Raw genomic sequence first — 26,874 nt, 5'->3', positions numbered from 1 at the left:
CTACGCAGGTCCAAGCGCCTGGACCTGTTTATTCGCTCGTTTAATCCTGGCTGTGTCCCCACTTCACCGATGAGGAAACCGAGGCAAAGGGCACCGTGGACGCTGGGAGGCATCCCCCGGGGGCGGGTGGCTGTGGGCTTCCGGTGCCCGGGCAGGCCTGTGACCGCTCTCTCCTTCCGCTCCAGGGACAGGGGCAGACCCGGCGGTCAGCGCCAAGAGCAACCACTGCCTGGACGCCGCCAAGGCCTGCAACCTGAACGACAACTGCAAGAAGCTACGCTCCTCCTACATCTCCATCTGCAACCGCGAGATCTCGCCCACCGAGCGCTGCAACCGCCGCAAGTGCCACAAGGCCCTGCGCCAGTTCTTCGACCGGGTGCCCAGCGAGTACACCTACCGCATGCTCTTCTGCTCCTGCCAAGACCAGGCGTGCGCCGAGCGCCGCCGGCAGACCATCCTGCCCAGTTGCTCCTACGAGGACAAGGAGAAGCCCAACTGCCTGGACCTCCGCGGCGTGTGCCGGACCGACCACCTGTGCCGGTAAGCGCGCCGCCGCCGCCGCCGCCGCTCCGCCCCCTGCGCTTCCGGGCCCCGCAGAGGGGGCCTCGGACATGCGCAGACCCCGTTGCCGGCCACTTCGTTGGGCGCAGGTCTATGGTTTGTCTGCCTGCTCCGTGCTCAGCTCGTGCTCAGCTCGGTGGCGAAGCCGAGGTGAACAAGCCAAGGAGCAGAGAATTTCAAAGCATAGACCCCTAGAGCCTGGACTAAGAAGGGACCTTCGGTGAATTGGGTCCCACCTCTGGAGGAAGCCCCCACCTCAGGTCCCCGTGAGGTCATGTGGCCACCAGGACGGGGCTCCGGTAAATCACAGAGGTAGCTCCCAGTAGGCTGGTGCTGCCGTGCCGTGCGGGTTGGAGTCTGACTGCCTGGGTTTGACTTTCCCGCTCACTAGCTGCGTGACTCGGAGCAAGTTGTAAACTTTTTTTGAGTCGCCATTCGTTCACCTGTAAACGGGAGTAAACGTGCCCACATCACAGGGTTATCCTGAGGATTAGAGGATGTGATGTGTGCCCAAATTTCAGCACAGAGCCTGGCTTAGAGGAAATGCTTAGTAAGTGTAGCGTAATTATCAGGAGGGTTTTTTTGGTTGTCGTTAGAGTGAGTTGAAATGTGCTTCTTTAGAGTTCTTCTGCCTTCCCTGTTTGTTGTTAAGCACTTCTCTAGCCGCCGTGGCGCCCAGCAAGCACTCAGTTCTAAGGGTGTGCGGAGGTGAACGCTGTGCTCTGCGAGGAACAGCCAGTGCAGAAGGGGAGACAGACGAGGCAGCGATCCCAGGGTAGGGGATGAGGGCTGTGGGCTCTCAGATGAGGCTGCATCGGGAAGGGACATCTGCCTCAGCCTGGGAGTCTAGGGGAGGGGGCCTTGAGCTGAACCTTGAAAAATGAGAAGGAGAAAGCCAGGGAATGTTGTCAGCTGGAGAAGCATATGCAGAGGCTGGAGGGTAGGAGAGAGCCTGGCCTTACGGGGCGCTGCAGATGGTGGGCACACGTGGTGAGGGCTGTGAGGTGGGGGGCCACAAGAAGTTTGCTTACTCTGTGCTGGACGACGGTTTATTATATGGTTTATCGAATTTAATTCTCACAACAAAGCTACAAGGTAGATGACTATTACCATTTTTATCTGTCACATGAGGAGATTGAGATACAGAAGGTAGTTTGCCTAAGGTCACACAGCTCATGCATTTCGGAGCTGGGATCCATCCATCCCGCTGCTTTCCAGCGTAGCGCCCTGGCCTGCACTAAGACGGCAGCCGCAGGAGTGGAGAGAAGTGTATCATTTCAGATATGATTGGTAAGTAGACTCGACAGACTGGGTGATTGGTTGAAATTTCGTTCCCCAGAGGCAGAAGTCATTTCTGTTTTGTTTACACCACACCTCGTCCTACACAGAGAGCCTGGCACATGGTGAGCCCTCCACAATCATTACTTGAATGGACAAATGAATGGGGACCACCATGTTTCCTAGTAGAGTAATTATGGGACGAAGGAGCCATTCAGCGTGTGGTGGGGGGAGGTTTGGATGTGCAGCATTTGCAGTGCCTGGAGGACCGTTGTCATCCCCTTGGCTATGCCTGGGGGCATGCCCAGTAAAGGGAGTGAAGTGGAGAAGTGGGTTTGGGAGCTGTTGGGTGCCTTGTTGGTGATTAAAGCTCCATCAGTGAGTGGAATGGTGCAGGGTGGGTTGGTGGAGCCCAAGAGGGAGTCTAGGCTGGAGATGCCTACAGATTTGGGCATCCTCAGTGTTTTGGTGATAAGAGAAGCCATTGGTGTGGATAGTGAGGCAGAACTCTGCTAGACACACGAGTTCTTCAGGGAGGGGCAGAGGAAGGAAAACCTGTGACAGGGAAGCTCGGAGGTGGAAGGACAGCCAGGAGAGAGTGGGCCAGAATCCAGAAGACAAGGGTTCCTGAGGGAGGCAGTGACTGAGACGTGGTGCCTCGTGGTGTGTATGTGCGTGTATGTGTGTGAGTGTGAGTGTGAGGGTGTAGCAAAGTGTATGTGTATGATGTATATGTGTGAGGGAGTGTGTGAATCCATGTGAGTGAGTGAATAGTGGAGGGTGGAAGCCAGTTGTGGTTGGTCTAGGCCTGGCAGGAGGCAGATGTGGAGTACCGAGGCAGAGGCTGCAGAGGGAAGGGAGGCCTCTTTGTACCATGGGAGTGCTGGGGCTATGTTGGATGAAGGGGGAGTGCTAGTTTGGTTTGGAAAACAGGCAGTGCCTGAGTTCAGAGGGCTCTGGTCCTGATCCCCAGAGCTAGCTGCAGGGCTCTGGAAAACTGTGAAGAAGGTGGGCCTTTCTCTTTTGCTTACTTAAAAAAATAGGCCTTATCGCCTACGGACACTGATTGAGGCGCTTGGGTGGCTCAGTCAGTTATGTGGCTGACTCTTGATTTTGGCTCAGGTCACGTCTCAGGGTCCTGGGATCAAGCCCACATAAGGCTTCATGCTGGAGCCTGGGGATTCTCTCTCCCTTTCCCTCTTTCCCTCCTCCTGCTCAAACACACTCTCCCTCCCTCTCTAAAATAAATAAATAAATCTTTAAAAAGAAAACAAAAGAAACTTTGCATACAACAGGAGCATGGTTGGAAGAAAAAACCGAGGGCCTTGCAAAGGAAGTCAGGAGTGAATGCCACAGGTGTGCAATCTAGCAGTCACCGAGCTGGAGCTCTGAGCCTCGTGGTGGCTGGGATAAAGTGGCACTATGAGTCCCAAAACACGATGGAAGGGGGCAGAGTGGTTCTTGGATGGAGAGGCATTCTCTCCTTCTAGGTGCTAACACGACCTGCCAGGCTGCCTTACCCAGTGTCAGTGCAATGACAGATGGGCCAGGAGCTGGTTCTGGGAGGAAGCTGGAGGGCCAGCTGAGTCCAAGCCTGGGGATGGCAGGCCAGGGCCTTCAGGAGCCTGTGCACACATGTGGGCCGGGTGCACCACGGCAGCGGGCCCCCCCCAGCCATCTTGATGAGCGAGTGGTAGCAGAGGAACCCCAGCACCCCCTTCATGAGTCCTCTGTTACGGAAGGACATGTGTGGCTCCTGGGGGCATCTGTGGCCCTGAGGGAGGGGGGAGACTTCAGAGTAGGGTGGTTTCAGGCTTATAGAACCTCTGTGTCTGTTTGAAGAGCCAGAGGGGCTTTTTGTTTGTTTTCCCAGGGGTGGGGGGAGCCAGGAACGAGATTGGGGAATAAGCCTCACGTCATAGAACCAGAGGGGTGTTTCAACAAGTTTCAGTGTCGGGAGGGTCAGGAATGAGGCGTCCCCGGGGCTAAGGGCTGATGGTGTCTGAGGCACTGAGCCAGATGGAGGGGTCTCTGGGCGTCAGGACGAAAAGTGGGATAGCAGCCGCCGCAGGACCCACGACAGTGCAGTCTCTACATGTTTGAACTGGGTCCAGGGTAGAAGTTCTAGGTGCTCCAGGATGTGACAGGGTGAGCTCTTGGTCTAGAACCAGGGCATCCCTCCACCCCTCCCTGCCCAGTCCCTCGCCCCACATGGCTATAAAGTGTGGTCGTGCAAGTGGAAGGGCAAGGATGGAGGATGGCCTGGAGCATTGTTCCGGCCTGGCCAGGTGTCCTCTGGGGAGCTTTGCCTATCAGCGTTGAGGCTTGAGTTGGGGTGGGAAAGGTGCCCTTGGGTGAAACAGAGTGATGGTGGGGGGCGGAAGTGGTCGTCGTGGACACACTCGAGCTGGAAGACCTGCCCTTATTCTCCCGGGTGGTCCTGGATGGGCCATTTCACTCTTTATGCTTTCCTTTTCTTCATTGATCCCAGAGGGATGCTCACCAATCTCCAAGGGCCCCTCCAGGTCTGTGAGTCAGTCTGTTGGGGTAGCCTTCTCCCACTGCACCTGCTCCACTCGAGGTTATATACCTGGAGAAATGAGCTCTCAGCACAAGAGGACACGGCAGAGACACCTCCTTGGGGTAGAGGATCTGGGAGGGCAGATTTGAAGGACCTGGGGGCAAGCCTGCAAGGAGAGGAGCTGATTGTTTTTCCATGCTCCTGCAAGCCTGACTTACTGACCCACAGACCCTTTCCCCATGTCCACGGAGGAGCCTAGTGGAGACGGGTGGCGGGAGGGGGGCATGTAGAGAAGAGGCAGCCCAGGCTTCATTCTCCACTATGCCCAGGAAGGAGGGCCCTCCTTTCCCTTCCTAGCAATGGATCCTTTTAGGTTTCTGTCCTCCAGGGTGGGCATCATGGGTGGAAATCTTTGCTGTGAAATGGGAGAGCACAGTGCTGGGGTGTTTGGATCAGGAAGTGGAGACCCCAAGCCTTCCTTTCCTGGATACTTTAATGGGCAAAGCTGGCTTCGATGGGGGCCATGGGGAAGCTTCTTTGAGCTGACTCTTTGAGGATGAGGCCCTGGCCTGCAGGCAGCTCTCAGAACCTGCCCTGTATCCCAGTGCTCTAGCACCCAGTCCTCACTCTGTTAAGCCTTCCTGGCCCACCTCACCTGGCACTACATTAAAGCAGGCCTGTTAGTCTGCTTTGGGGCATACCCAGAGGCAGGCCTTGTCCATCCCCAGTGTGCTATTGAGCAGACTCTGCTGTGCCGTCTTGTGAAATGTCACTAACAAGGACATCTCCTTGTGGGGCTGGGGGTAAAGGGGAAGCACTTCAGAGTCCTCCCCTGGTTCTTTGGACCAGGATCAGCATGGAAGCTTCCTACTCTAGCCAAGATTCCAACTGGCCCAGAAGTTGCATACTCTATCTCTAGCCTTTGTCTGGTTCATATCCGCTGAGCCTTTAGACCTGTAAACTTAAGACCAGGAGAGGCTTTTCCTTTTAAAGTCTTCTGATATGGAGTCTGGAAAGCCCGGAGAATCTCTTGGAATGAATCCATGGAATCTGGCTCAATTCTCTCACCCCAGCCCCGCAGTGGGCCATGACCTACTTTTTTTTTCCTTTAAAAACAATCTTTTGATTGCTACTCTCAACTTACACTCGTTGGAAGGATGGTCTGGATTGTGTGTGTGTGTGTGTGTGTGTGTATACGCATGTGCATGCATGGGGGTGGGGTGTGTGTGGCTGTGAAGCTGTGGGGAGGATGATTCTGTTGTCCTGTAAACTGTGTCCCTTTCAGGCCTTGTTTGGAAGAGGCTCTCTGAAACGTCGTGTTCCTCTTGGTCTACCAAGAGGACATAAATAACTCGGTGCTGGCCCTGTGCCATATCCTGGGCTGTAATTTAACCTCTGGGTGCTGAGGATGTGTATAAATAGATTCTAGCCTGGGGCTACCCTGGCTGCCTGGGTCTCTTCAAGCAGTGGCTACTGTCCTTGTCCAGAAGGACTGCTGGGAAGGCAGAGGGGTTGGGGTCCCCTCCATCAAGGTTGTCCACAGGGAATGGGGAGTCCCTTTGGCAAGCTAGCCCTCTTGCTTAGCTTGGGGCATGTCTGGTGTCTGTAGGCAGTGTGTATGGACAGGTCCAAATTTGATTCTTGGCTCCCTGGAGTGGTCCCTCAGCATCCTTTGGACTCTTTATAGAATCTGTTGGCTGATGTTTTTAGCGGGTTATCTCTAAACAGGAGCAAATGATTATTTGCAGGGGGTATGTGGGCTCTGGGGCTTCGAAGCCTTCACTTCTTTCAAAGGAGAAGGTCTTGAATATCTTGAAATCACATACAACGGTTCGCATGTATGTTCCAGAGAGAAATGCATTGCTTTCATTAGATCCTCAAAGGGTTTCTTGACCTCTCAAAGCTTACGAACCTCTGCCTTCTCTAGATGGCCAACTTGGATGGGCTGTCTGGAGGATTGTGAGTGACTGATTGAGGATGCCTGCCATAGGCATGGGTGGGGCAAAATGGATGCCCTGATGGATTCCAGCCAGCGCTCCTGGGCCCAGTGGGTCACCCGGGGCAGGAGGAATGGGGGTCTTAGGGACATTCCTTTGTTCATTTGACAGCCATTTGTTGATCCTCCACTGTGGGCCAGGTCTTTTACTGGATTAGAGAGCCGTGAAGTAGGTGGACGTCCTTATCCTCAGGGCGCTTACGAGTCTGTGCCAGAACGCAGTGTTTATTGTTATTGCCTCTACAGCGAGAAACTAGATGATTGCATTTGCACTCAGGTTCTCTTGCCATCACAGTTCTGCTCTGCTACCTACCAGGTCTTCCCGGGGTCACTTTGGTGACACTGAGAGCAGCCCTTGTGGAGAGGAGCCACCACACACGAACCTGGCTTAGGGGCCTGCCCGGGCTTGAGCAGAGCTCAGAGCTGAAAATTCCAGTCTTTTCCCAGAGCAGAGCTGTGCCCAGGAGTGCCATGGGGTAGAGAAGTCACCATCTTCCTCGCCAGTGGAGGGAGACTCTTTATGTGGGCAGCATTATGGGATCTTCAGCCTTGCTGGTGACCCCGAAACCCAACTTCGCACCGAGGATCCCATGCTGGCTCCTGCGGCTGACCTCAGTAGGGGTCCTGCTTGCCCTTGAGCTGTGGGCCAAGGATGCCCAAGTGACTCCTCTTGGAATTTCCTGTGGTGCCTTGAGACCCAGTTGGAATGTTGAACATTATTTTGCTGAAGGCTTTGGGAAAATAAACAGGGTGAGACACTGCCGCCTGCATATATAATTTACATCTTCCGGCTCTGCCCACGGCAGGGGTATTTGCATGGCTGGGCAAAGAGTGCCTTTCACCTTTACTCTCCAGGCTTGCTGTCTGGGCGTCTGGGCTCCATAAAGCTCACACCCCACAGAGATGTGGTGGCGCACCTGCGCGAGAACCCCTGCGTTACTGGATGATCAGCAGGAGGAATGACCCATTGGGGGGAGATGCCACTGTGCAGGGAGAATCAGTACAAGTCAGTAAGTTTTGGTCACACCAGAGGCATCCCTTCTAGTTGTGTGTGTGTTTGCTGACACAGGACTAGGGCACACTTTCGGCTACCCTCGTCTTGCACCGTTCCTTGGGCTCCTTGATTATTTCCACTTGCACTCATTGACGTGGGTGCTCTCCTGCTTTGCTAGTTAGTGTCTTAGTTTGCTGCTGCTGGGACAGAATATCATAGTCTGGGGGGCTGAAACAACAGCTTTCTCACAGCTCTGGAGGCTAGTGGTCTGAGGTCAGGGTGCCAGCATGGTTAGGTTCTTGGAGAGGGCCCTCTTTGCGATTATGTCCTCATGTGGCCTCCCTTGGAATGTGCATGCAGAGAGAGGTCTGGTGTTCTTCCTTTTTATATAAAGGCACACATTCCATCCTGAGGGTTCTACCCTCATGACCTAATCACCTCCAGATGCCATCACAGTGGGGATCAGGATTTTGACACATCAGTTTGGAGGGACATGAACATGCAATCTATGGCATGAAGACTTACCCTTCATTCACAGCCCTGTTTGGTCCTCATCTCCTAGCTCTATCTTCTACCGATGCTTTCTAGAACTTGTCTGGATCCCTCATGTGGCACCGATCGCATGACTTTCCTTTAATACTTTATCTTCCCAGTGAGGTCTCTGGTTTTTATACTCTTATATTACTACTGTGTTGACTTGTTTACTTAACAGATATTTAGTAGGGGCCAGGCACTGCGCTAGACACTAGGTACTTACTGGAGAACATAATAGAAATGGTCCTTGTCCCCCTGGAGCATATAATCTGATGGAGGAGATAGGAGTAAACATTTGCAAAATGAGCAGGATGTAGAAATAGAAGATAATGGGGAAAGAAGGGGGGAGCTACATGGACAGGGGTCAGGAAAAGTTTATCTGAGGAGATGACATTTAAGCTGAGACCTGAAGCACGAAGCAGCCAGAAGTAAGGCAGATGGGAGAGAACATTGCATACAGAGGGAATAGCATGTGCAGAAGTTTGGAGGAAGGTGGGAGCTTGGCATTGCCAGAATGGCTGGAGCAGAGGGGACCAGGGAGAGAGGAGCAGGTGGAGCTGGGAGCGGGGAGGCAGGGCCACGTCACACAGGGCCTTGCCGGCCATGGCAAGGAGTTTGGATTTTGTTGTAGCTTGAAGTATAGTTGACATACAATGTTATATTAGTTTCAGGTATGTGACAGTGATTTGACAATTCTATACATTACGCAGTGTTTGCTGTGATAAGTGTAGTCACTCTCTGTCACCTGACAAAGTAACTACACTATTATTGACTCTGTTCCCTGTGCTATTTGTTACATCCCCGTGACATATTTGTTTTATAACAAGGAATTTGGATTTTTTTCTGAGTACAATTAGAAGGAAGCTTTGAAGCCAACTAGTGACATTATTAAAATCATGATATGAAAAGATTACTTGGGCTGCTGTTTGGAGAGCCAAGGGAGGAGGCAAGAATGGCCTCAGAGAGCCGGGAAGAAGTTATCCTAGTATCACCAGACTGGAGGTGATGGCCACTCAGGCCAAGGGGTGGCCGTGTGCAGGGAGATAAGTGGGCAGATGTGAGATATTTTGGAGATGGAATTGATATACCTTGATGGAGTGGAGGAGATGGAGGAATTTAGGGATAACCTGCCGCCTTCTGGCTTGAGCAGCTTGCTGTGTGATTGTGCCATTTTCTGAGATGGCAAAGGCTTGGCAGGGAGGTAAATCAGGGATTCCATTTTGGGCATGTTAATTTTGAGATGCCTTTGAGACATTCCTATCTGGAGCTTGACAGGGGTTATAAATTCTGGGGGTCATTAGCATATTTCTGGTATTCAAGGCGAGGGCAATGGGCAGGGTCTCCCAGGGAGAGGCTGGCCTGGGCAGAGGCACTGAGAATGCGCCTGGCACCTTTAAGTGCCTGCTAAGGGGTTGGTGGTGGTCTTGTGGTGCCCCAGGAGTCAGAAGGAGACTTTTGAGAAAGAGGGAGTGGATAGCTGTGCCAGATGCTGTTGAAAGGTCCAGAAAGATGAGGACACACAGCTAATGATTGGATTTGGGAAAGTGGAAGGCACTGGTGACTTCTTCTAGCAGTTTGGGCGAAGAGGTGATTATGGAGGCTTGATCAGAGCTAAAGAAATGTTCGTCAGTTTGTTGGTCAGAGCTTCCTGGGGAAGATCCTCAAGGAAAGGAAGCCCATGCAGCATGGAGAAGTTGCTCATCTGTGTGTTCAGTGGAGAAATGGCCAAGGGGAGCCTGTCCACTGGCTTGGCTTTGAGAAGCGTAGTGTGGGGGTCACTGCCCCCGTGGGCACTCTCAGGCGCTCCTCCGTGGTACTCTGCAGGGCCTGGGGCCGCACCCTTGGCCAGGGGCAGTCTGTGATTCTGAGGCTGCTCAGCCCTGGGGAGAGCCCATGGTGTGGGCCCCATTTGCCGGATGGTCTCTGATGCTGATCCATATACTGCAATATGATTAGAACGCTGAACATCCCCACCTTCTATGTCCTCCCTGGGCTCTGAGGGGCCATGCCATGGCTGCCACTGACTCAGCTTTTCTAGCTATGACCAAAAGGGTCCTTAAAATGTGAGAAGAGACCTTTCTTCAAGCCCCATGCTCTTCTGATCAACCTACATGACCCACCCTCCCAGAGAAGACAGCCTGGTGCTGCCCGAGGAGCCTTGCTTTTTCAGCTGTCCTCAGCGAGGAGAGACACTACAACACTGAGGAGTGCTTGAGAGGTGCCCCTGGGGCTGCCTGCATGGGCTTTCCTCTCTGTGGTGTTCAGGGGGTGGGGTGTGCCTTTTCCCATGGTCAGCCAGGATTCGTTCTTTGTCCTCTTGGGGTGGTATCCACAGCGAAGAGGCAGCCCTGTTCCCCTTCTTCATGGTATCCTGGAGCTGGCCGTCCCCCTCAGGGCCCTTTCGGAGGCTCTTATGGAAGACTCACAGCCCTCGTGCTGGTGGCCCTGTTATCCCAGGGTCTCTGAGGTGCCCTCACCTAGAGTAGAAGCAGGACACTGAGTTGTGCATGAAGGAAGAGTAAGATATTCACTCTTCATTATGGCGCCACAGGGAATTCAGGGATAGCTGTTCACAGCCTGCCTTGTCCAAGGTGCACTGCTTCAGTCTGGCAGGGGTCCTCCCGAGTGGGCGACTTCTCCACTGCTTGGCCCATGGCGGGTGCTCTCTGAGCACTGTGACTTGCTTGAGAAAAGGCTCCCCAGATGTGTTCTTCAGAGGGCGGAACGAAGCAGCTGGAGCCAGTCCTGGCTTCAGATCCCCACCTTGGCAGTTGCGTGAGCTTGGGCAGTTTCTTTGACATCACGGAGCCTCTGTGTTCCTCGTCAGAATAAGGGCAGTAACACGATGATGCCACGTTGACGCTTGGTAACCATTCAGCGGACTCCTGTGGGTGTGGAGCTCCCAGGATGCTCAGGTAAACCACAGGCCTGCCCTAGTACTGGTTTGAGGGGCAGGCCTTCCCCACTGAGGCTGCCGGGGGCCGTTGCGGAGGGCAGCTTTGGGGGGATATCTGAGCCGAGTTTGAGGGAGGAATAGGCCTACACAAGGGGGCAGGCCGCTGGTCCTCACAGAGGGCGTGTGTGTGTTAAGTGGGGGCCTGATGGAAGCACGGGAGAACCAGTCTGATTTCCTCCAGAAGACAGTGGGAAATCATGGGGTCTTAAGCAAGAGAACGACCTGATCTGCCGGCGTTTTGGAAAGATTTCTTGCACTGCTGTGTACACAGCGTCTGAGGAGAGTGAGGCTGGAGACAGAGAGCCCCACCAGGCCCACATTGCGATGGGGCCTGAGGTCAGGCTGAGGCAGACGACTAGTGCGGAGGGGCTGGGTCCGAGACACACTTCGGAAACCCTCAGAGGTCACTTCCGGGGGACTTACAGGACCGGGACCGGAGGGAGGGGGGAGTCCAGATTGGTGCCATGGTCTCTGGCCTGGATGTCTGCTGACTGGTAAAGCCATCACCTGAGAGATGAGAGGAAGAGGAGGAGGTCTAGGCACAGAGGGAAGATGTCTGAGTCTCAAACCTGTTGTTGGAAGCAAGTAGAAATCCAGTGAAGTGTTTGTGTATGTGGGAGTTCCGGAGAGAGGCTGGGGCTTGGGATCGAGATTATGAGATTAAGGGAAGTAATACAGGAAGAGCAGTGAGCGTGGGGCCTGGCAGATAGGCACGAGGTAAACATTAGTTCCTTCAAAGAGCGTATAAGCTCATTTGAGGAGACAAGGCTCACACGTATGAAAACGTTAAATAGGAAAAGGAGGCCACACTTAATTAAGGTAAGGATTAAACTGCTTGCCCTAGGCATTCAGAGAAGGGGAGCCCTGTGGCTTGAAGAGCCATGGAAGGTGGTGTAGAGTCAGGGTCCTGTGGCCGGGGCGGGAGGGAGGGCTGGGTGTCCTAGCGGGCAGAAGCTTCCAGGGGAGGGGCACAAGAGGGAGAAGCAGGATTGGCTTTTCCAGGCAGGGAGAAATGTCCTCCTTGGAGCAGAAGGTGCCACAGGTGGAGGGAGGAGAGTGGTTATGCGTGTGTGTGTGTGTGTGTGTGTGTGTGTGTGTGTGGTTGCAGCTTTGAGATGCCCAGGGGAGACACAGAGCAGAGAGGGTCTCCCCCTAGCCCCTTCCAGGCCTCCCACTGTTGGTCCCAATTCCAGCAGACTCAGGGGTTTCCAAACTTGTTCCTTAGTAAGAGGAAGAGAGAGAGTCAGGTGAGATGGGTCCTGGATTAGCAGTTATACTAAATCCTAATTCTGCTGCAGGCCTACTTCCTCCCTTTGCTGATACTAGACTGGGATCTTGCTGGAAACTGGGATGGGTTGCTTTTTTAGGTAGTGAGTTCCCCATCCTCAGAGGTACCAAGCAGAGGCTTGAGGCCCCTCACCAAGCCTCAAATGAGTGTCAGGTTGGATGGGCTTTGTAGGTTCCTTCTGAGCAGGTGTGACACAGATCTCCTTCCTGTCTTTAGGGGTCCAGTGAAGAGAATGGATATGTGATCCAGGAGACTCCCTGCCCTCGCCTTTCTTTTTTTTCCCCCTGATTTTTAAAATGGAATTCACTTTACCATTTTTGCTGATTATAAAATGATATGCACTCACTATAACACATTGTTCAGGCAAGATAGGCATACTAAAGAGAGTAGAAATCATCTTCAACTCTAACACCCTGAAATAAACCATGGCAAACATTTTGCAGAAAACATACTTCCGGACTTTTTAAATATGCATACACCTATTTTAACAAAAACGATGTCATGATGTACATGTTGTTTTGTAAGCTATTTTTTTCTCTAAATATATTGTTAGCATTCAACCTTTGTCAACATCTCCATACGAACAGGTTTTCCAGATTTTGATGGAGGTCTGGTCTTCCCTATGGCTTTAGAGGGGAGATGACATGCCCCACTCATTCTTTGTACATGTGTGCATTCACTCTTCTCATGGGAGAACCCTGTGTCGGGATCCAAGCCTGTGGGATGGTAGGGGACAGCACACTCTAGGCCCTTGGAGGGGAGGGGTACCAGGCAGCAAGACCCCGGAGAGCTCTTGGGGGCCTGACTCAGGACCTCCTTAAGGTGGAGGGGAGGACGGGGACTGGAATGGAGCAGGGTCTCCACGGTGGGTGTGAGTGCTTGTGGCTAGTTTCTCTTTTTGGTTTGGGTTCTCTCAGCTGGAGGAGGTCGCTAAGGAGAGTGTGGTCTGTTTCCTCTAACTTCTGAGAGGCAGTGTGCAGGGAGAGGCCTGTAATGGAGCCTGTGAATTTAGAATGGAATATGTAGAGGCCTCTTTAGCAGCTATCCAAAGACAAGGAAAGATGATGCCCAACGTGGAAAATTTTAGGAATCAGTATGGGTATTGGCACCATTAAAAAATGAGCTGGCTGCTGACGTTGAGAGTGAGGGGCCGTGGGCCCATGGGGCCCTTGGGAGAGGCCTGGCCTGGAGAGTCCTGGCAGGCTGAGCCTGGAAGGAAGGTCTGGGGCGGTGGTGTATTTTCTCCACGTGGTTTTCCTAAGTGCTTTGCTTCTCTGGGGGAGTTTTAAGTAAACTAAGCAAGGATCATTGCCTGCTGCTTGCTAATCCTCCCCTAGTTTCAGCAGGGATGATTGGAAATCCCTGAGAAATCAACTAGTAGCTACCGAGTGGTAACCAGTGGGCTCAGAAGACCTGGGTGTGCTGTCACAGAGGCAGTTAAGCCGCCTGCTCTCCCTGCTAATGGACCGAGGTGTAGAGCTGCGCTTGGAGCAGAGGTGGGCTCTCATCTCCCAGGAGATAGCCAGGGTGGGAAGAAAGCTGGGCAGGTGACCAGGTCTGGGGGACCCCTGCCTCCTCCTTCCTCCTGCTGGGAACGTGTCCCCAGAAGCCCCGTGGAGGAGGATGCACTTTGGCCACCTCTTCTGCCTGTCTCTGCTTTTGTATTCTAGTTGCTTTAACTAAGGCCTGTGTCATTAAGGAGGTTGGGCTGGTAGAGGGATCCTCAGAGAGAGAGTGAATCTAAGCACTTTAACTGGCCCAAAGGTGGGAAAGGGAGAGCCCTGGGGGTCCCCGTCCACTGGCCTGAGCACCCTCCTTTCTTCTGTGCTGCTTGAAGGAAGGGTGGTTTGGAGGGACCCTGGTGTGATGGTGTATAACAAGGGGGGCTGCAGGGGTAGGGCCTTGGTTTCTCTGTCCTTAGTGTTCTCAGCCTTATTCATGACAGGACAAAGGTGCATGGTCTGGAAGGTGGCAGCTATGGGAAGAACAAGACATTGTGCCTGAAAACGTGTCTAGGTGGAGCCCCCAACGATCTAGGAGTTCACTTGGAAACAGAGCTGCAGGAGATCTTGAAACTCATCCCAACAAAATTTCATTTATAGATGAAGATGCTGAGGTCCAGGGAGGTAAAATTATCTGCCCAGAGCCATGTAGCCAGGGAGTGGCAGACCCCAGACAGAAGGTCAGTCTCACCTTCCCCGGGGCGGTGCGAGGCATCTTGGCTTGGCCGTGGGTGCATTGGATTCAAAAACCGGGGTCCCACACTTGGGACATGGAACATTTCTGAGCCTCTGTTCCCTTCTTGAAAAGAGTACAGAGTCAAATCTGTCCTGTCCACCCTACATGGCTGCTGTAGAAAATAAGAGATCAGTGAAGGTGCTTGTAATGCTGTAAAGAAGCCATGCCAGTATTCCCTCCCTGCATGTATGAAAGGGTGATGTGGGGGTGCCTGGGTGGCACAGGCGGTTGAACGACTGACTCTTGGTTTCAGGGGTCATGATCTCAGGGTTAGGAGATCGAGCCCCATGTCAGGCTCCGTGCTCAGTGAGGAGTCTGCTTAAGACTCTCTCTCCCTCTGCCCCTCACTCACATAGGCATGCTCTCTCTCTAATAAATACATCTTAAAAAAAAAAAAAGCGTGATGTGCTCACCCCCACCCCTAGACAGAGCCCTGGCCAGTAACCTGGAGAGGAAGGTGGGCCATGATGGGGCTACTGGGCAGATTCCCTCAGACTGGGAAGGGACGGAATGTCAGGGAAGGCTTGAGGCTTGAGTACTCGCAGAGCCCTGGAATGGCTTTTGGCTTTTGGCTTCTGGCCGTGGACAGAAGGTCGAAGACCAACTGGATCACGGGCTAGACCAGACTTCTGCTTCCTTCCCTTTCCTTCTAGTTCTTTTCCAGGGAGCCCCTCAGACAGTCCAGAGCCCCTGTAGTCTGGCCAGAAGCCCAGCCAGTCCATGACGGACTCAAGACTGGGCAGGAAGGGGTGGGGGGCGGGGGTGTCCATCAGTCAGCGACTCCCTCGCCCTCCCTTTCTTTGTAAGGGCTCACACCTACGTTGCTCTCGTCCCCCGCTCCTCTCTCCCCTTTGGATCAACCTCCCAGAGGTCAATGGCAGAAAGGAGGGGGGAGAAACAGAAATGATGATGACTTTGATTTTTTTCTTCTGTCGGAGCCTGGGGAGGGTGGTTGTTTTGCTTCCTGGACCTCAGCGGAGAATTCTCTGCCAGACAATCATCTCGGCGCTTTCATTGCTTTCTGATGCTCCTCTAACTGCACAGGGTCGGCTATTAAATGGTCATCAAACCTCAGCCTCTATCCCATCAATAGTCATAAAGTTGGGGAGATAAAAGCCATCAGTTTTCCATTATAGCTGAAAGCAATGCTGTAGATAGCTATTTTCTGAATGCTGCAGATAGATGTATTTTAACTAGAGCAGGGTTTCCAGTGGCCCCCAGCTCAGCCGTGGGCCCTGCTGGGCCTGGGATAACCTGCCAGGTGGTTAGAATGGGGTGGGGTGGGAGGGGGGAAGACAGGGCGTTCTCTCCCTTGCCTCTTTTCTCCTTGGAGAATTGAAAGGGCACATCTTCAGGTGTGGGGTGCTGGGCAGAGGCCACAGCGGTGGGACTGTGGGCTTCAACCCTCTGTTGTAACCACATACTGTGGGTAAAGCAGGGGTTGTAATCTGCTCATTCTAATGAGGAATGACCTTCCTGAGCTTGGGCTGTGGGCAGGCCAGGTGCCTGGTGATCTGTGGGGATTCTGGGGAGCCGGAGGGGGGCCGGGGCCGGCTGGGTCGGTGTGAAGCAGGAGCGACCACAGCCTGAGGAAGCGGGGAGGCGGGGTGGGCTGTGGAACCTTGGGAGGATGGCTGCTCCTGATTCGCAGTCCTTGTAGCTTCTCACAGGCGAGCAGGCCATTTGGAAATGGATTTTGCAATCAAACACCTTGGCAGTGAGCAGCCATCAGAGAAGTCCTCAGAATGAACTTTTCAAAGCACTCAAACCCCAGGGCCCTCCTGCCTCAGGTTCCTGAAGAGCCTGGGATTTGAGCCCTTTGCCGGGGACCCTGTCTGTACCCCCCTTTCCCAGCACTCCTTCCAGGTGCCTGTGCTTAAGCCTCCCTGGGCACGTAACTTGTCTCTGGGATCTTGCAGGGACAGGCCCCTGCAGGGGACGTTTCCCTGCGGAACGGAAAGTGCCTGCCCGATCATCTTCGGAGACCCTTGGAGGTCATCACCTCTTTGGAGCTTCTCTGTCTTCCAGGAAGCCGTGTTCTGTTGCCTGTGCTCCAACACGACTTCGTCCCAACCAGTCAGAGCTATTCTTAGGATGCATTGTACTTGTAAAGCGTGTGGGATTTTACTCCACAACACTCTGGGGTCAGATCACATATCCTGATATTTCTAAACCAGCTACAGTCCCCCCCCCCCCGCCCATCCTGGCCAACAGGAAATGCAGTCCCAGTTAATGGAGCTCCCCCTGTCTGTGGCACACAGGAGCCCAGGCTCAGGCGGGGAAGCCTGAAGGGGCGGGGGAGGCTGGTCTTCAGCCTGTGGTGGTGTTCCTCCTGCCGGCCCCACAGTGGGCCTGGGTCCCTCAGTGTCTGCTGGGCACCCCTGTGCCGTCACAGCAGTAAACTCTACTGACTCCAGACTTGCCCAGAGGCATTTCCCTCCAGGCCATGGGCCTCCCTGTTCAGCTGCTCCCAGTGGTCCCTCAGCTGGGCCCCAGGGCAGTGGCCCCAGGTTTCGTCCAGCCCGAGGGAAGTGGCCTACTCTCCCGCCCTGCTCACCAAGCCCTGGGCAGCTCTGGCTCTCAGCCTGCTTTGCACGAGGTGTCTGGAAATAAGGCCTTCCAGTGGCGGGGATGCCCAGGCCTGCTGGCCTCTGAATCCTGCTCGCCTTCTAGAAGGGCACATGGGTGTGCAGGGAGGAAAGGAAAACACCTTTCATTATTTTGATTCATATTCTGCTGCACCTTGAGGAACGTGAGACACGGCTGCCTTTTCCACGGCGTTCCCGGTGTATGGCTGTCCTGCTCAGACCAGGGCTTGTTCTCGTACCTCTGCATCTAGCCCAGGGCCTGGCACAGTGCAAGGGGCCAGGAGTACTTGAGTTCTTGAATGCTTTTTGTCTCCTTAAACAGAAGTTGTAGAAGGTAGCTTAACCTTTTCTTGATGACACGGTGCTCTCCGTGACTACTGGTTACGTCGTGCAGATGGCGCGTGTTGATGCCTTCAGGTGTCCCTGACTTAGAACTGTTTGCCCCTGCACTAATTAGTCCCAGATACTGTGGATTTCGAGTCACTGTGTTTTGCTTTTCTGGTCGTTCTGTCTCCTTCTTCGTGTTTGCTGTCATTTCCTGCTGAAGGCTCTTTCTGCCCCTGGGAGGTTCCTTCTGTCACCCTTCCTCGTTCTTGGGGTTTCCGTGGAACAGAAAACCAGATCACCGATGTATTAGAATTATGTATGCACCAGGAGCCATTAGACTCTAAGTGAAGAGAGAAAGGATTTTCGTAGGAGTAAAATATCTGTTTCAGTGTGCAAACTTTATACTCCATGCCGGCGGCTTCCTTGCCCCTGGCAGGCTGCCCGATGAGTGACCTACAGAAGGGCTCTTGTGCTGGGGCCCTTTCAGATTAAAAATATATATTGGGAGATGACTTTGGAAAAGGGACAAGAGAGCATATTAAGACCTTTTGGAATTAGAGTTGGCTATTGAGATGGATAAGGATAAGCAAACTCTGTTTTCTCCACAGAAGAATGTGACCAAATCCTCATAGTCCTGTTTTCCCTGATGACCTTGGGTAACAGCACAATTTTGCCCTGTCTTTTCCTCACCGCCTGTGGGCCCAGGGATCGGGTTGCAGGCAGTTTTGGTGTCCGGTGGGGTTGGGGACCCGTGCGGGCATCCTCGTGTCACTTCCCCACCCTGTGACGATGAGCACTGCGTCGGTGACAGTGACAGTAATGTCCGTCCTAGGCAGGGGTGCTGTGATAGAAAGAACCAGAAGGAAATGAGGCACGGTGAGGGCTTTGTTTCAAATATGAGGCCAGCGCCAGTAGGTTGGTGTTGGCAGCTTACTGGAAGGAACAAGGCCTCAGCCAGAATTCCTGAGTCCTACCCTGACATCAGCCCTTCTTGCTGGGAAACTTCAGGGGTGTTATGTAACCTGTCGGGGTTTGCTCCTTTTATCTGAAAACAGAAGGGCTGAATGAAATGACACTTATCCCAGCTTTTGTGTTTCACAAATTGGTATGCATTATTTCTAGAATTGGGGGCAGGGACAGAGGGAGTAGGTGATCTGAGGAGAACCCTGGGCTCAGAGCATTAGTAAAGTTTCTGCCATCCAGTGAGGTTAAAAACAAACAACTGAGGGCTTTGCGTTGACGTCTGTCTTATGATTCCATAAGTTTGCACGAGAAGACGTGGTTGGTTAGTGTTTATGCGTGTTTATGGGTGCTGTGCGTGCGTGGATGTGTGAGGTGTGGGGGACAGAGAGATCCCAGCGGCACGTGAGACTGTGCTGGAACTGCTGAGCTGTCAGGACAGGGCCTGTACTTCGCAGTGCTCTATGAGGCTCGAACTTTGCCCATGCTGGCCCACACACAGGAGCTGAAAGAGCGGCCTTGGGTTAGCTGCTCACCCCTCTGGGCAACAACTTCGTTTCTGGAGTGAGGGTCGTGGGCTCACCGGTCTCTAGGGTCCTTCTTGTGCCACCACACTGACAACCGGAGAAATTGCCTTTACAGTTCCTCCTCCTTCAGCCCAAGGAGGTTCTGCCTGTGGGCCCATCCTTTCCTCGAATCCTCTGGGTGGTGTGACCCATGACAGCTCATCTCTCCAGGGCCTCGTGTGTGCTGCATGTCTGAGTCTGGGTTTTCCAGGTATGAACACACGTCTGCGGGCCTGTAGGCTTTTCTTGGTAGCATTTGGGCCTCCCAGACTCAGAAACATGGGGGCCAGGCAGGGCAGGGTGGGAGATGGCCTCCTAATTCTCGGAAGAGCACACTGGAGAGAGTCCTTCCCTGGTGACTCTGCCTGGGTCACTGTGCCCTTCAGGGGTGACCGTGGGAGGGAAGGAGAGTCGGTGTATGTGTTCTCTGGGGGAGGAGTGTGCAGTTACAAGAGGGGCGTGAGGGAATGAATGTGTCTGTACGCAGTCAAGAGGAATTCCTCCCGTGAGTAAGTCTGCGTGCTGTCTGTGGATTTTGTCAGTGTGCTCCCCCAAGGTGTTTCTGAACTGCAGGGGCCACTTCTGTACAGAATTGCCTTCTTCTTCAATTGTAATGAAACCTACGCTCTCCACTGTTGTAAAATGGGGAAATCTGCAATGGGAGAAGGAATGGCAGGAGGGCCTCTAGATCCCACCCTTGTCTCCTGGGGCCCTTTCCCTGAGGGACATTCCATGGATGGCCAGCACTCCTCCCTCTGTGTGAGGGGGCTGGGCAGCTCAAAGGCTCCTTTGGAAGTGCCTCTCCACCTGCTGATACCCCCAGTCACAGTCAGGATCAGGCTGAGATGTTCACAGACACTGAATAAAGCCTCAGGGTGGCAAAGGAAGATATGCATGGGGAATAAGCTGCATCTGAGTTACCTGCTTTTTGGGCCTAGCATGCTCTCTGGGGCCAGCCTGTGCCCGTCCTGCTCTGATCTTGTCTGCCCCATGTGGTGGGCACCACTTGGGATCTACTACCTGGGCATAGGCCTAAGTGCCCGACCCTGCTGTCCAGACCCCAGAGAACAAGGCTGCCAAAGGGGACCTGTCCCTTCCCCTTGTAGTTGATGCTGGATTGCCATCCCCTTCAGGGCGGCCAGCCTTGCCCAGAAGGACGTGGCCTTCCAAGGCAGGTGACATCGATGGAGCTCTTGTATGTTAGACACCGTGTCACTGTGTTAGGAATTTTCACACCCAACCTCACATGTTCTTAGGACCCTTTGAGGCAGGCACTGTTACTATTTCTCTATGCTCAGGTAAGGACACCCAGACCAGAGATTTTCAGTGACTTGCCCAAGACCACACAGCTAATAAGGTGAGCAGAAGCTTGAAGCAGGCTGCCTCCCAAGGCTGTGTTTTCTGTTATTCTGCATTGTCTCCCCAGATGTGGCCCCTATTGCAATCAGCTGTGGTGTTTATTAAAACACTGATTCCCAGGTCCCTCCTAAAACCTATTGAAACAGAATTCCCGGGTTTGGGGCCCAGAAATCCAATTCTGTCTGGCTCCCTGGATGATTGTCCTCACAGTGAGGGTTAAGAACTTGATGCTTGCAGGCATGCTGTGCCCATGGTCAGTGCCATACCGGGGGCCTCTAGAGAAGGTCCTGGAACAGGCAGTCTGATGAATCTATTTCCTAGTTCCGCCTGCAAGGGGCCGTTTGTGTGCCCATGTCTTCGCCTTCTCTGCATTCTCTAGAGCTCTCTTCCAATGGCAGATGGAGTATGCCGGGGCGGGAGAGTAGCCTGGATGTATCTGCTGTTTATCCAGCTGGCATTTTTACTATTAAAATGACCTCTGCTTGTTTATCCTTTGGAAAACGATCAAGGTGTTTGCCGTGAGCCCAGTCATTGGAAATGGAATGTCAGTGCAGAGAGCCACTGTGGTGTGAGTGGGACAGATGGATGGGCCTGAGCCTCCAAAACTGAGTTAAGCCCAGTGTGGAGACTTGGGCTTGTCGTCATACAGAGTGGTGATGCTCCCGCATGGGTCTGGCTGGCCCGTTATAGCGAGTTGGCGGCCAAACAGCATCCTGCATGGCCTCTCTAACTGCCATGCTGGGGCCCACCTGGCCCTCAGGGGATATAGGATTGGAGTCTGAGGACCTGCAGGAAGAGAGGCTAAGGCCTGTAGCTGTCTTTCCCTGGCAGGACCCAGGGAATGGGGAGAGCGCAGTGAGAATTGTTCCTGTGGGGTGTCGCTGCAGCACGCGGGTCCTGGGGCACCGGTCTGGGAGGAGTTCCGACCCCCAGGGCAGCTCCCAGGGAAGGCCCCCAGCAGGGGCAGGGGAGCTGGCCATCCCTCAGTGGGCAGCAGAGTCAGATCCCGGAGAGTAAAAGCTGCCCTGGGAGGGGTGGTCAGCCAGGTTGGGCACACACTGGGGTCTCAGCCCACATCTGAACCGAGCTGGGGGGTGGTGGGAGGGGAGATCAAGCACCTGCTGCAAGGGGAAGGTGGTTGGTGAGTGTCAGTGGGTTGAACAGCATCCCTCCAAACATTCATGTCCACTTGGAACCTGGGCTTGTTTGAATAGGGTCTTTGCAGATGGAATTAGCTGAGGCGTACTGGATTAGGGTGTCCTTATGAGAAGGGGAGAGCAACCGTAAAGGCATGCTGGGAAGAAGCCAGTGAAGACAGGCAGAGGCTGGAGAGATGGGGCTACAAGCCAAGGAACACTAGGACTGCTGGGAGCCACCAGCCCCTATAGGAGCGGAGGAAGCCTCCTCCTCTGGCAGCTTCACAGTGCTGACCTTTGACCCCAGACAGCTAGCCTCCAGGACCGTGAGGGAATTAATTTCTGTTATTATAAGCCATTCGGTTGGCAGTGATTTGTTCGGGCAGCCCTAGGACACTAATACACTGAGGCAGGGTCTCCCACACTTCTCCGGGGTGGTCATTAGCCAGGGAAAGGCTGTCTTGCTGCTCTCACTGTGACCCCCAAGGCTGGGGGGCCCTGGCAAAGGTCATAACAGTTCATATCCCATGAGAGGCAGGTAGGAGGGGGCTCAGATGGGCAGGTGTTCAAGAAAGGCTGGGAGATTCTGAGGGGGGCTTTCTGAGGAAAGGGAGTGGGAGTGAGATGGTGGGTGCCAGGGCGCTTGGCTGGGAGAGCATGGGCTGGGGTCTGTTTTGGGGTGAGGAGTTACTGTGACCTCCCCTGGCAGAGCGGGGAGCTGGAAAAGGCCACGATTTTGTGGACAGAGACCCGGAGCAGGTGTGCTGTAGTCCTGTGAGGGGTGCACCTTCCTCCTGGCAGCCAAGCCCAGCGCCCTCTGGGTGGAGCCTGGGTGTGACCCTCAGGGGGGAAGCGGCCGGTGATCCAGCTCAGGCAGCATTGGCTCTGCCCTTGTGACCTGCACCCTACCCTGGGGCCTCCTTCTCAGATTCTACTGCAGCTGTCCTAGCCAACCCCGGAGGGCAATCTCCATCCCACAAGGGAGCAGCCATCCAAACCCTGAAAGGACCAGCAGCCTTGGACTCACCTGGGTTCGAGTCCCAGCCCCTGCACTTTCCAGCCATGCCTCGAGTCATTTCCTGTCTCCAAGGCTGGGTTTCCTTCTCTGGAAAGTGGGGGAATCTCGTGGTTCCTGTCTCAGGTGTTTGTGAGGGGTAAACAAGGTAATGCTTTTAGAGGCGCTTCGAGGGCACGTAGTAAACACTCCAGATTGTTAGCTGTTGCTATTTAGTATTAGTTTGGTAGGCCTCAGTACATGCAAAGGCAAGACTGAAAGGAAGTAATTATAGAAAACCGAAACAGCATAAAAATATAGGTTTCCAAGGTCTAGGTTTCAGATCCCGAGTGCCTGGGCTGGCTCAGCTCCCTCATGGCTCTCCCTCTCTCTGGGCTGGGTGCTGGGCTTCTGTGAAGGGGGCTTCCACTCTGGCCCCTGACCTGGAAGCCTCTCAGCCTCTTCAGGCCCCTGTTGCTGGTGGTAGCAGCCCATATCATGGAGGGGGAGCAGGGCTGCTGCCGGTCTAGCTTTTTGTCAGGAACTGGATTCAAGGGACCCAGCTCTGAGGTCTCAGTTCTGGGAGAAACTCAAAAATCTCCTTTGGGATGAACTAAGTGGTATTCATCTTTGACTCTTCAACTTCTCCAGGCTGGCTGGCTCTGCTCTGAAGATGGAAGCTGGGGTGGCATCTTGTTCTCTCTTGTGCCTGTTGCTGTCCCCCTTTGCTCCTTTTCAAAGCAGGAGGGGTCAGAAGGGATGGGTTTTGAGAAGGTCTGCTATAGAAAGGTGAGTGGGAGCAACTCCTGGCCTGGAAGGCTGGCGTCCAGAGATGATGTGTGGGCCATGGCCCCGCTGCAGCTGGCCATTACCGCCTTGTCAAGATGTTGAATGTGTCCCCCTTCTACCAGGAGTGACGCTCTGTGTGTTGCCATTAGATATGCTACGCATATTCGAGCCTAGAGGTGGGTCAGGAGGCTAGGGAGACTGTTGCAGCCTATGAACTCCTGAATGCCTCCTGGGGTATGATTATTTTTTATTTCATTTATATTCAGTTCTGTGCACATCGACTTACCATTGTTTGGGGGTCCTGGACGCCTTCATTAAAATAGCAGCTTTCACCCTTTGCAGATCCTTTGCCTACAGATCATCAGCCACCTGATCTCAAATTGCCATTCCCAGTTTACCTCCTGGTTTGAGAAGGCTCTGTTTAAGGCCTTTGATAGCCTGGGTATCTACGCACTAGTTGCAGACCCACTATTACAGAGGAGCATATCAACTGGGTATTCAAAGAATAGCTCTCCTGTCAGCTATACAACTGGTCTACCTTCTTCATTACCATAGATTCATATATATCAAAACTCATTGCACCTCATTCCAGTGCAATGGTAGATTCTACTCCTTCTTTATTTGAACACCAACATCACCACCAGCAATATCCAGATGAGACACAGGTTGCCCCTAAGGATGTCCAGTAGGCCAAGGGACAGTAAGAAAGAACACCATGAAACACCATGCCCTCTGGAAGACCATCTGTGCGTGGACACCATCAGGCTTTCCTGCTGGGACATGCTACCTTCCTGTGCAGGAAGCTGGAGGACTGCTCCTTGGGGCCTGGGGTTGGATGTATCAGCCTGATCGACTTTTGTCCCTGTGGTATAGTTCTCTTGTGGCTCTCTTTGAGCAGAACCTGCCTGCCCCTGGCCCCTCTTATTTCCTGGTGGGTCTGGGTGGTGGTTTGTGATTTTTCTCCCACTGCGCCCCACCATCCTAGTGCTATCATACTGGGGATTAAGTTTCAACATACACATTTTGTGATGACACAAACATTCAGTCTGTAGCAGACCCCCTCAGGGGCTTTCTTCTGCTTGGGCTGGAGCATGGGTGCTCTGGAAAGCCCAGACTTTGTTTGGGATGTTTGTTGCATCCAGACTCTGGGACATCGCTCTAGATTCTGCCCCAAGAATCCACTCATTCACACTCCTTGCTGGATCCACTTCCTACTCCGCATCCCACCATTGGCTGTGATGGCCTTCCCTTTGTTCTTGTGTCTGCCCTTATCTGTGTCTCATTTTTGACTCAGGCTTTTCTTTCCTTTGTATTTTGTACTCCTGTGTCCTGTCCCCCATCATTTGAACCTCAGCCTTGGCAGAGCCCCACAGGGTATGTGTGAGAGCCTCAGTAGAAGCAGTGAGGAACTTGACTGGGTCCCAGAGTCTGCTTATTCTAAGATAAATTCATTTAAATACTTGATGAGCTCACGAAGGGTCTTCTTACTCCTCACCTGGTGTTATATCTTCACATAGGAATCACCATCCTTTTCTTGCCATGTGGGCATGTCTGTCTGCCTGCTTTATCTTCTTCTCAGGTGAAGCCAGAGGCTTCAGTTCAAATTCTCAGAAGCTCCAGGGTCTTGATGTTTCATTGCCTTACAGTAGAGGTTTTCAGGGGGCTAGTGACTAGCCCATGGGACCCATGGCCATCTGCTTCCCTGAGTGGTTTGCCATGTCCCCTTTGATTTCCATCCCGCCCACTCCCCATGGGAGGCCCTGATACATGCTGACCCATTGCAAGACCGCTGCTCCCTGTGATCAGCACTGCTGCACGTACCGCCCACATGGGAGGGGCATGGCTCCCGGCTCTCTGATGTTGGAGGGGAACTTGAAGTTGTCATTTGCTTTGGAATTGGAGGGTAGCAACAGGGAGGACCCACGTAAGTCAGAGCATAGGGGAAGGGCTTGTGGTTGGGGGGTACAGGGCGTGTGTCAGGGTGGCAGGGCCCTCACATGGGCATGCATGTGGGCATGTTTATGGGTAAGTGTCCTGCTTGCGGGTGAACCAAATGGCAGTGCTCTCTCCTCCCTGGATGCTGCATTCTGTGTGCTTGACCTTAAGCTGACAGGTTGGAACCCCTTCATTTATAGATTTTATTTTTTTAAAGCCCTTTTTGTAAAACACTAACCTCAGCGAAGGAGAAAGAAGGAAGAAAAAGAAAAAAAGCTGAGTTCAGCAACTGCAGTTTGCTGTATTTTTCATCTTGCCTCAGCAAGTTGGGACCACAAATAATCTGGTCTTCTATGCTTCAGTGATGCTCCTGCTCAAGACCGTGTTCTCCTCCTAAGACAGGGTATTCCTGGGAGCTGGCATCGCCCCCCTTCCCCAGCCTGCTGGCTCAGGTGGTCTGGACGGACGTGGGTGGCCAGGGCAGGGGGTCCAGGTGGGAGGCGGAGCACAGAGAGAGCACTGACCAGCAAGAGGGTAGGTCATTAATTTTGGAATGATTTCTGGTATCAGCTAAGCATTTCCTTTTAACCAGTTTCCCCAGCCTCACATTCTTTGTTAGTTCAGGAAAAATGTCATTTATAATGGATGTTGCCTGGATAAATTGCTCCCGAGAAGCATAGCGTTCTCATTAGTCTATATAATGAGAAAGACTCTTAGTGGTGACATAGCTGCCCAGATATTTGCCTGATTGGAAGAATATTTGCCTATGCAGTCTACTCTAGAAGGCCTGGGATGGAGGGCAGGGGGGAAGGGGCTGAGGGCTCAAGGCTCCCTGCAGGCTCTGTGGCTCTGAGGGTGTGATCTCCCAGTGTTCTCTGAGAGCAGACCCCAGCCACATGGGGTTCTTCCTGCTTCCTGGTGGGCACAGGCTGTGGTGTACTGGCTTTTTACCTGCGCTGCAACCCCAGCCCTCTCCTGTCCCCTGGTCCGGCTGCCTGCATTGATTGGGACCTGGTCTTTTGAGTCAGCTGAAGAAGAGAATTTGGGTGCTATAGTCCTGCCTTGTTCTTTATTTATTATTCCGAAAGAAAAAAAAAGAGTATGCATATACAGAGTGAATTCTGTTTCGCAAAGTACTTTTGCATATGTGGTTTCATTCCAACCACTCTTCCGTGTAGATGTCACAGAGCCGCTTAGGTACTGAGAGATGCAGTGATAGTTCTAGGGTTTATGGCTTGTAAGCAGCGGCATTTTGACCCAAATACTCGGTCCCATCACGGATTCCTTTTGCTCTTCTGCTTGTTTGAGAATGGGCAATTTACCCAGCCTTTCTCCACAGGGACCCATTGTGTTTTTCTCTCTAGGGCCCCAGGGTACTTCTTCATGTTAAGAGTGGTGCTTAAGAATGTGTGTTAATTCTTGCAGGCCACCGGGGCCTCCTTTAGCAGATGGCTATTACCAGAGATAGCGAAGATACTTTTCCAAATTCCTAACAACCACCAGGCAGGATTGGAGGAGGAGGAACACAGACCCACCAAAGGGCTATCTTTCTTGGTGCCTAAGTTAATGCAATGTTGACACATTTTGCTGTGCTGTCAGCTGGAAATCTGGAGTAATTTTATTTTTCAAGAGGAGGTATTAGGGAGTTCTTGGCTCTCCTCCTGCTTTGAAGAAGTTCTTCCAGGCCTCCAGAATAGTTCCCATCCGTCCACCCACCCACCCATTCATCCACTCACCCATCTAACCATCCATCTTTCCACCTAACCATCCATCCATCCATGCACCTAACTACTCACTCATTTATCTGTCCATCCATCCATCCATCCATCCATCCATCCATCCATCCATCCATCC

The 26,874-nt window shown here is 53.1% G+C and overlaps 1 protein-coding gene across 1 annotated transcript in view; it reads left to right on the top strand.

Moving 5' to 3' along the window:
• GFRA2 (GDNF family receptor alpha 2) overlaps positions 1-26,874 on the top strand; it is an 85,070-nt gene that overhangs the window by 31,504 nt on the left and 26,692 nt on the right. The window contains exon 4 of the mRNA XM_035022494.1: positions 186-540. Within this exon, the coding sequence (XP_034878385.1) occupies positions 186-540 (355 nt within the window). The remainder of the gene's footprint in view (positions 1-185; positions 541-26,874) is intronic.

The sequence above is a fragment of the Mirounga leonina genome, unplaced genomic scaffold (genome assembly GCF_011800145.1).
Source record: "Mirounga leonina isolate KUSES-001 unplaced genomic scaffold, KU_Mleo_1.0 Mir_176, whole genome shotgun sequence".
Classification (NCBI taxonomy): Eukaryota; Metazoa; Chordata; class Mammalia; order Carnivora; family Phocidae; genus Mirounga; species Mirounga leonina.
Note: the sequence above shows the minus strand (reverse complement) of the source record. Positions and strands in the feature narration are given on the sequence as shown.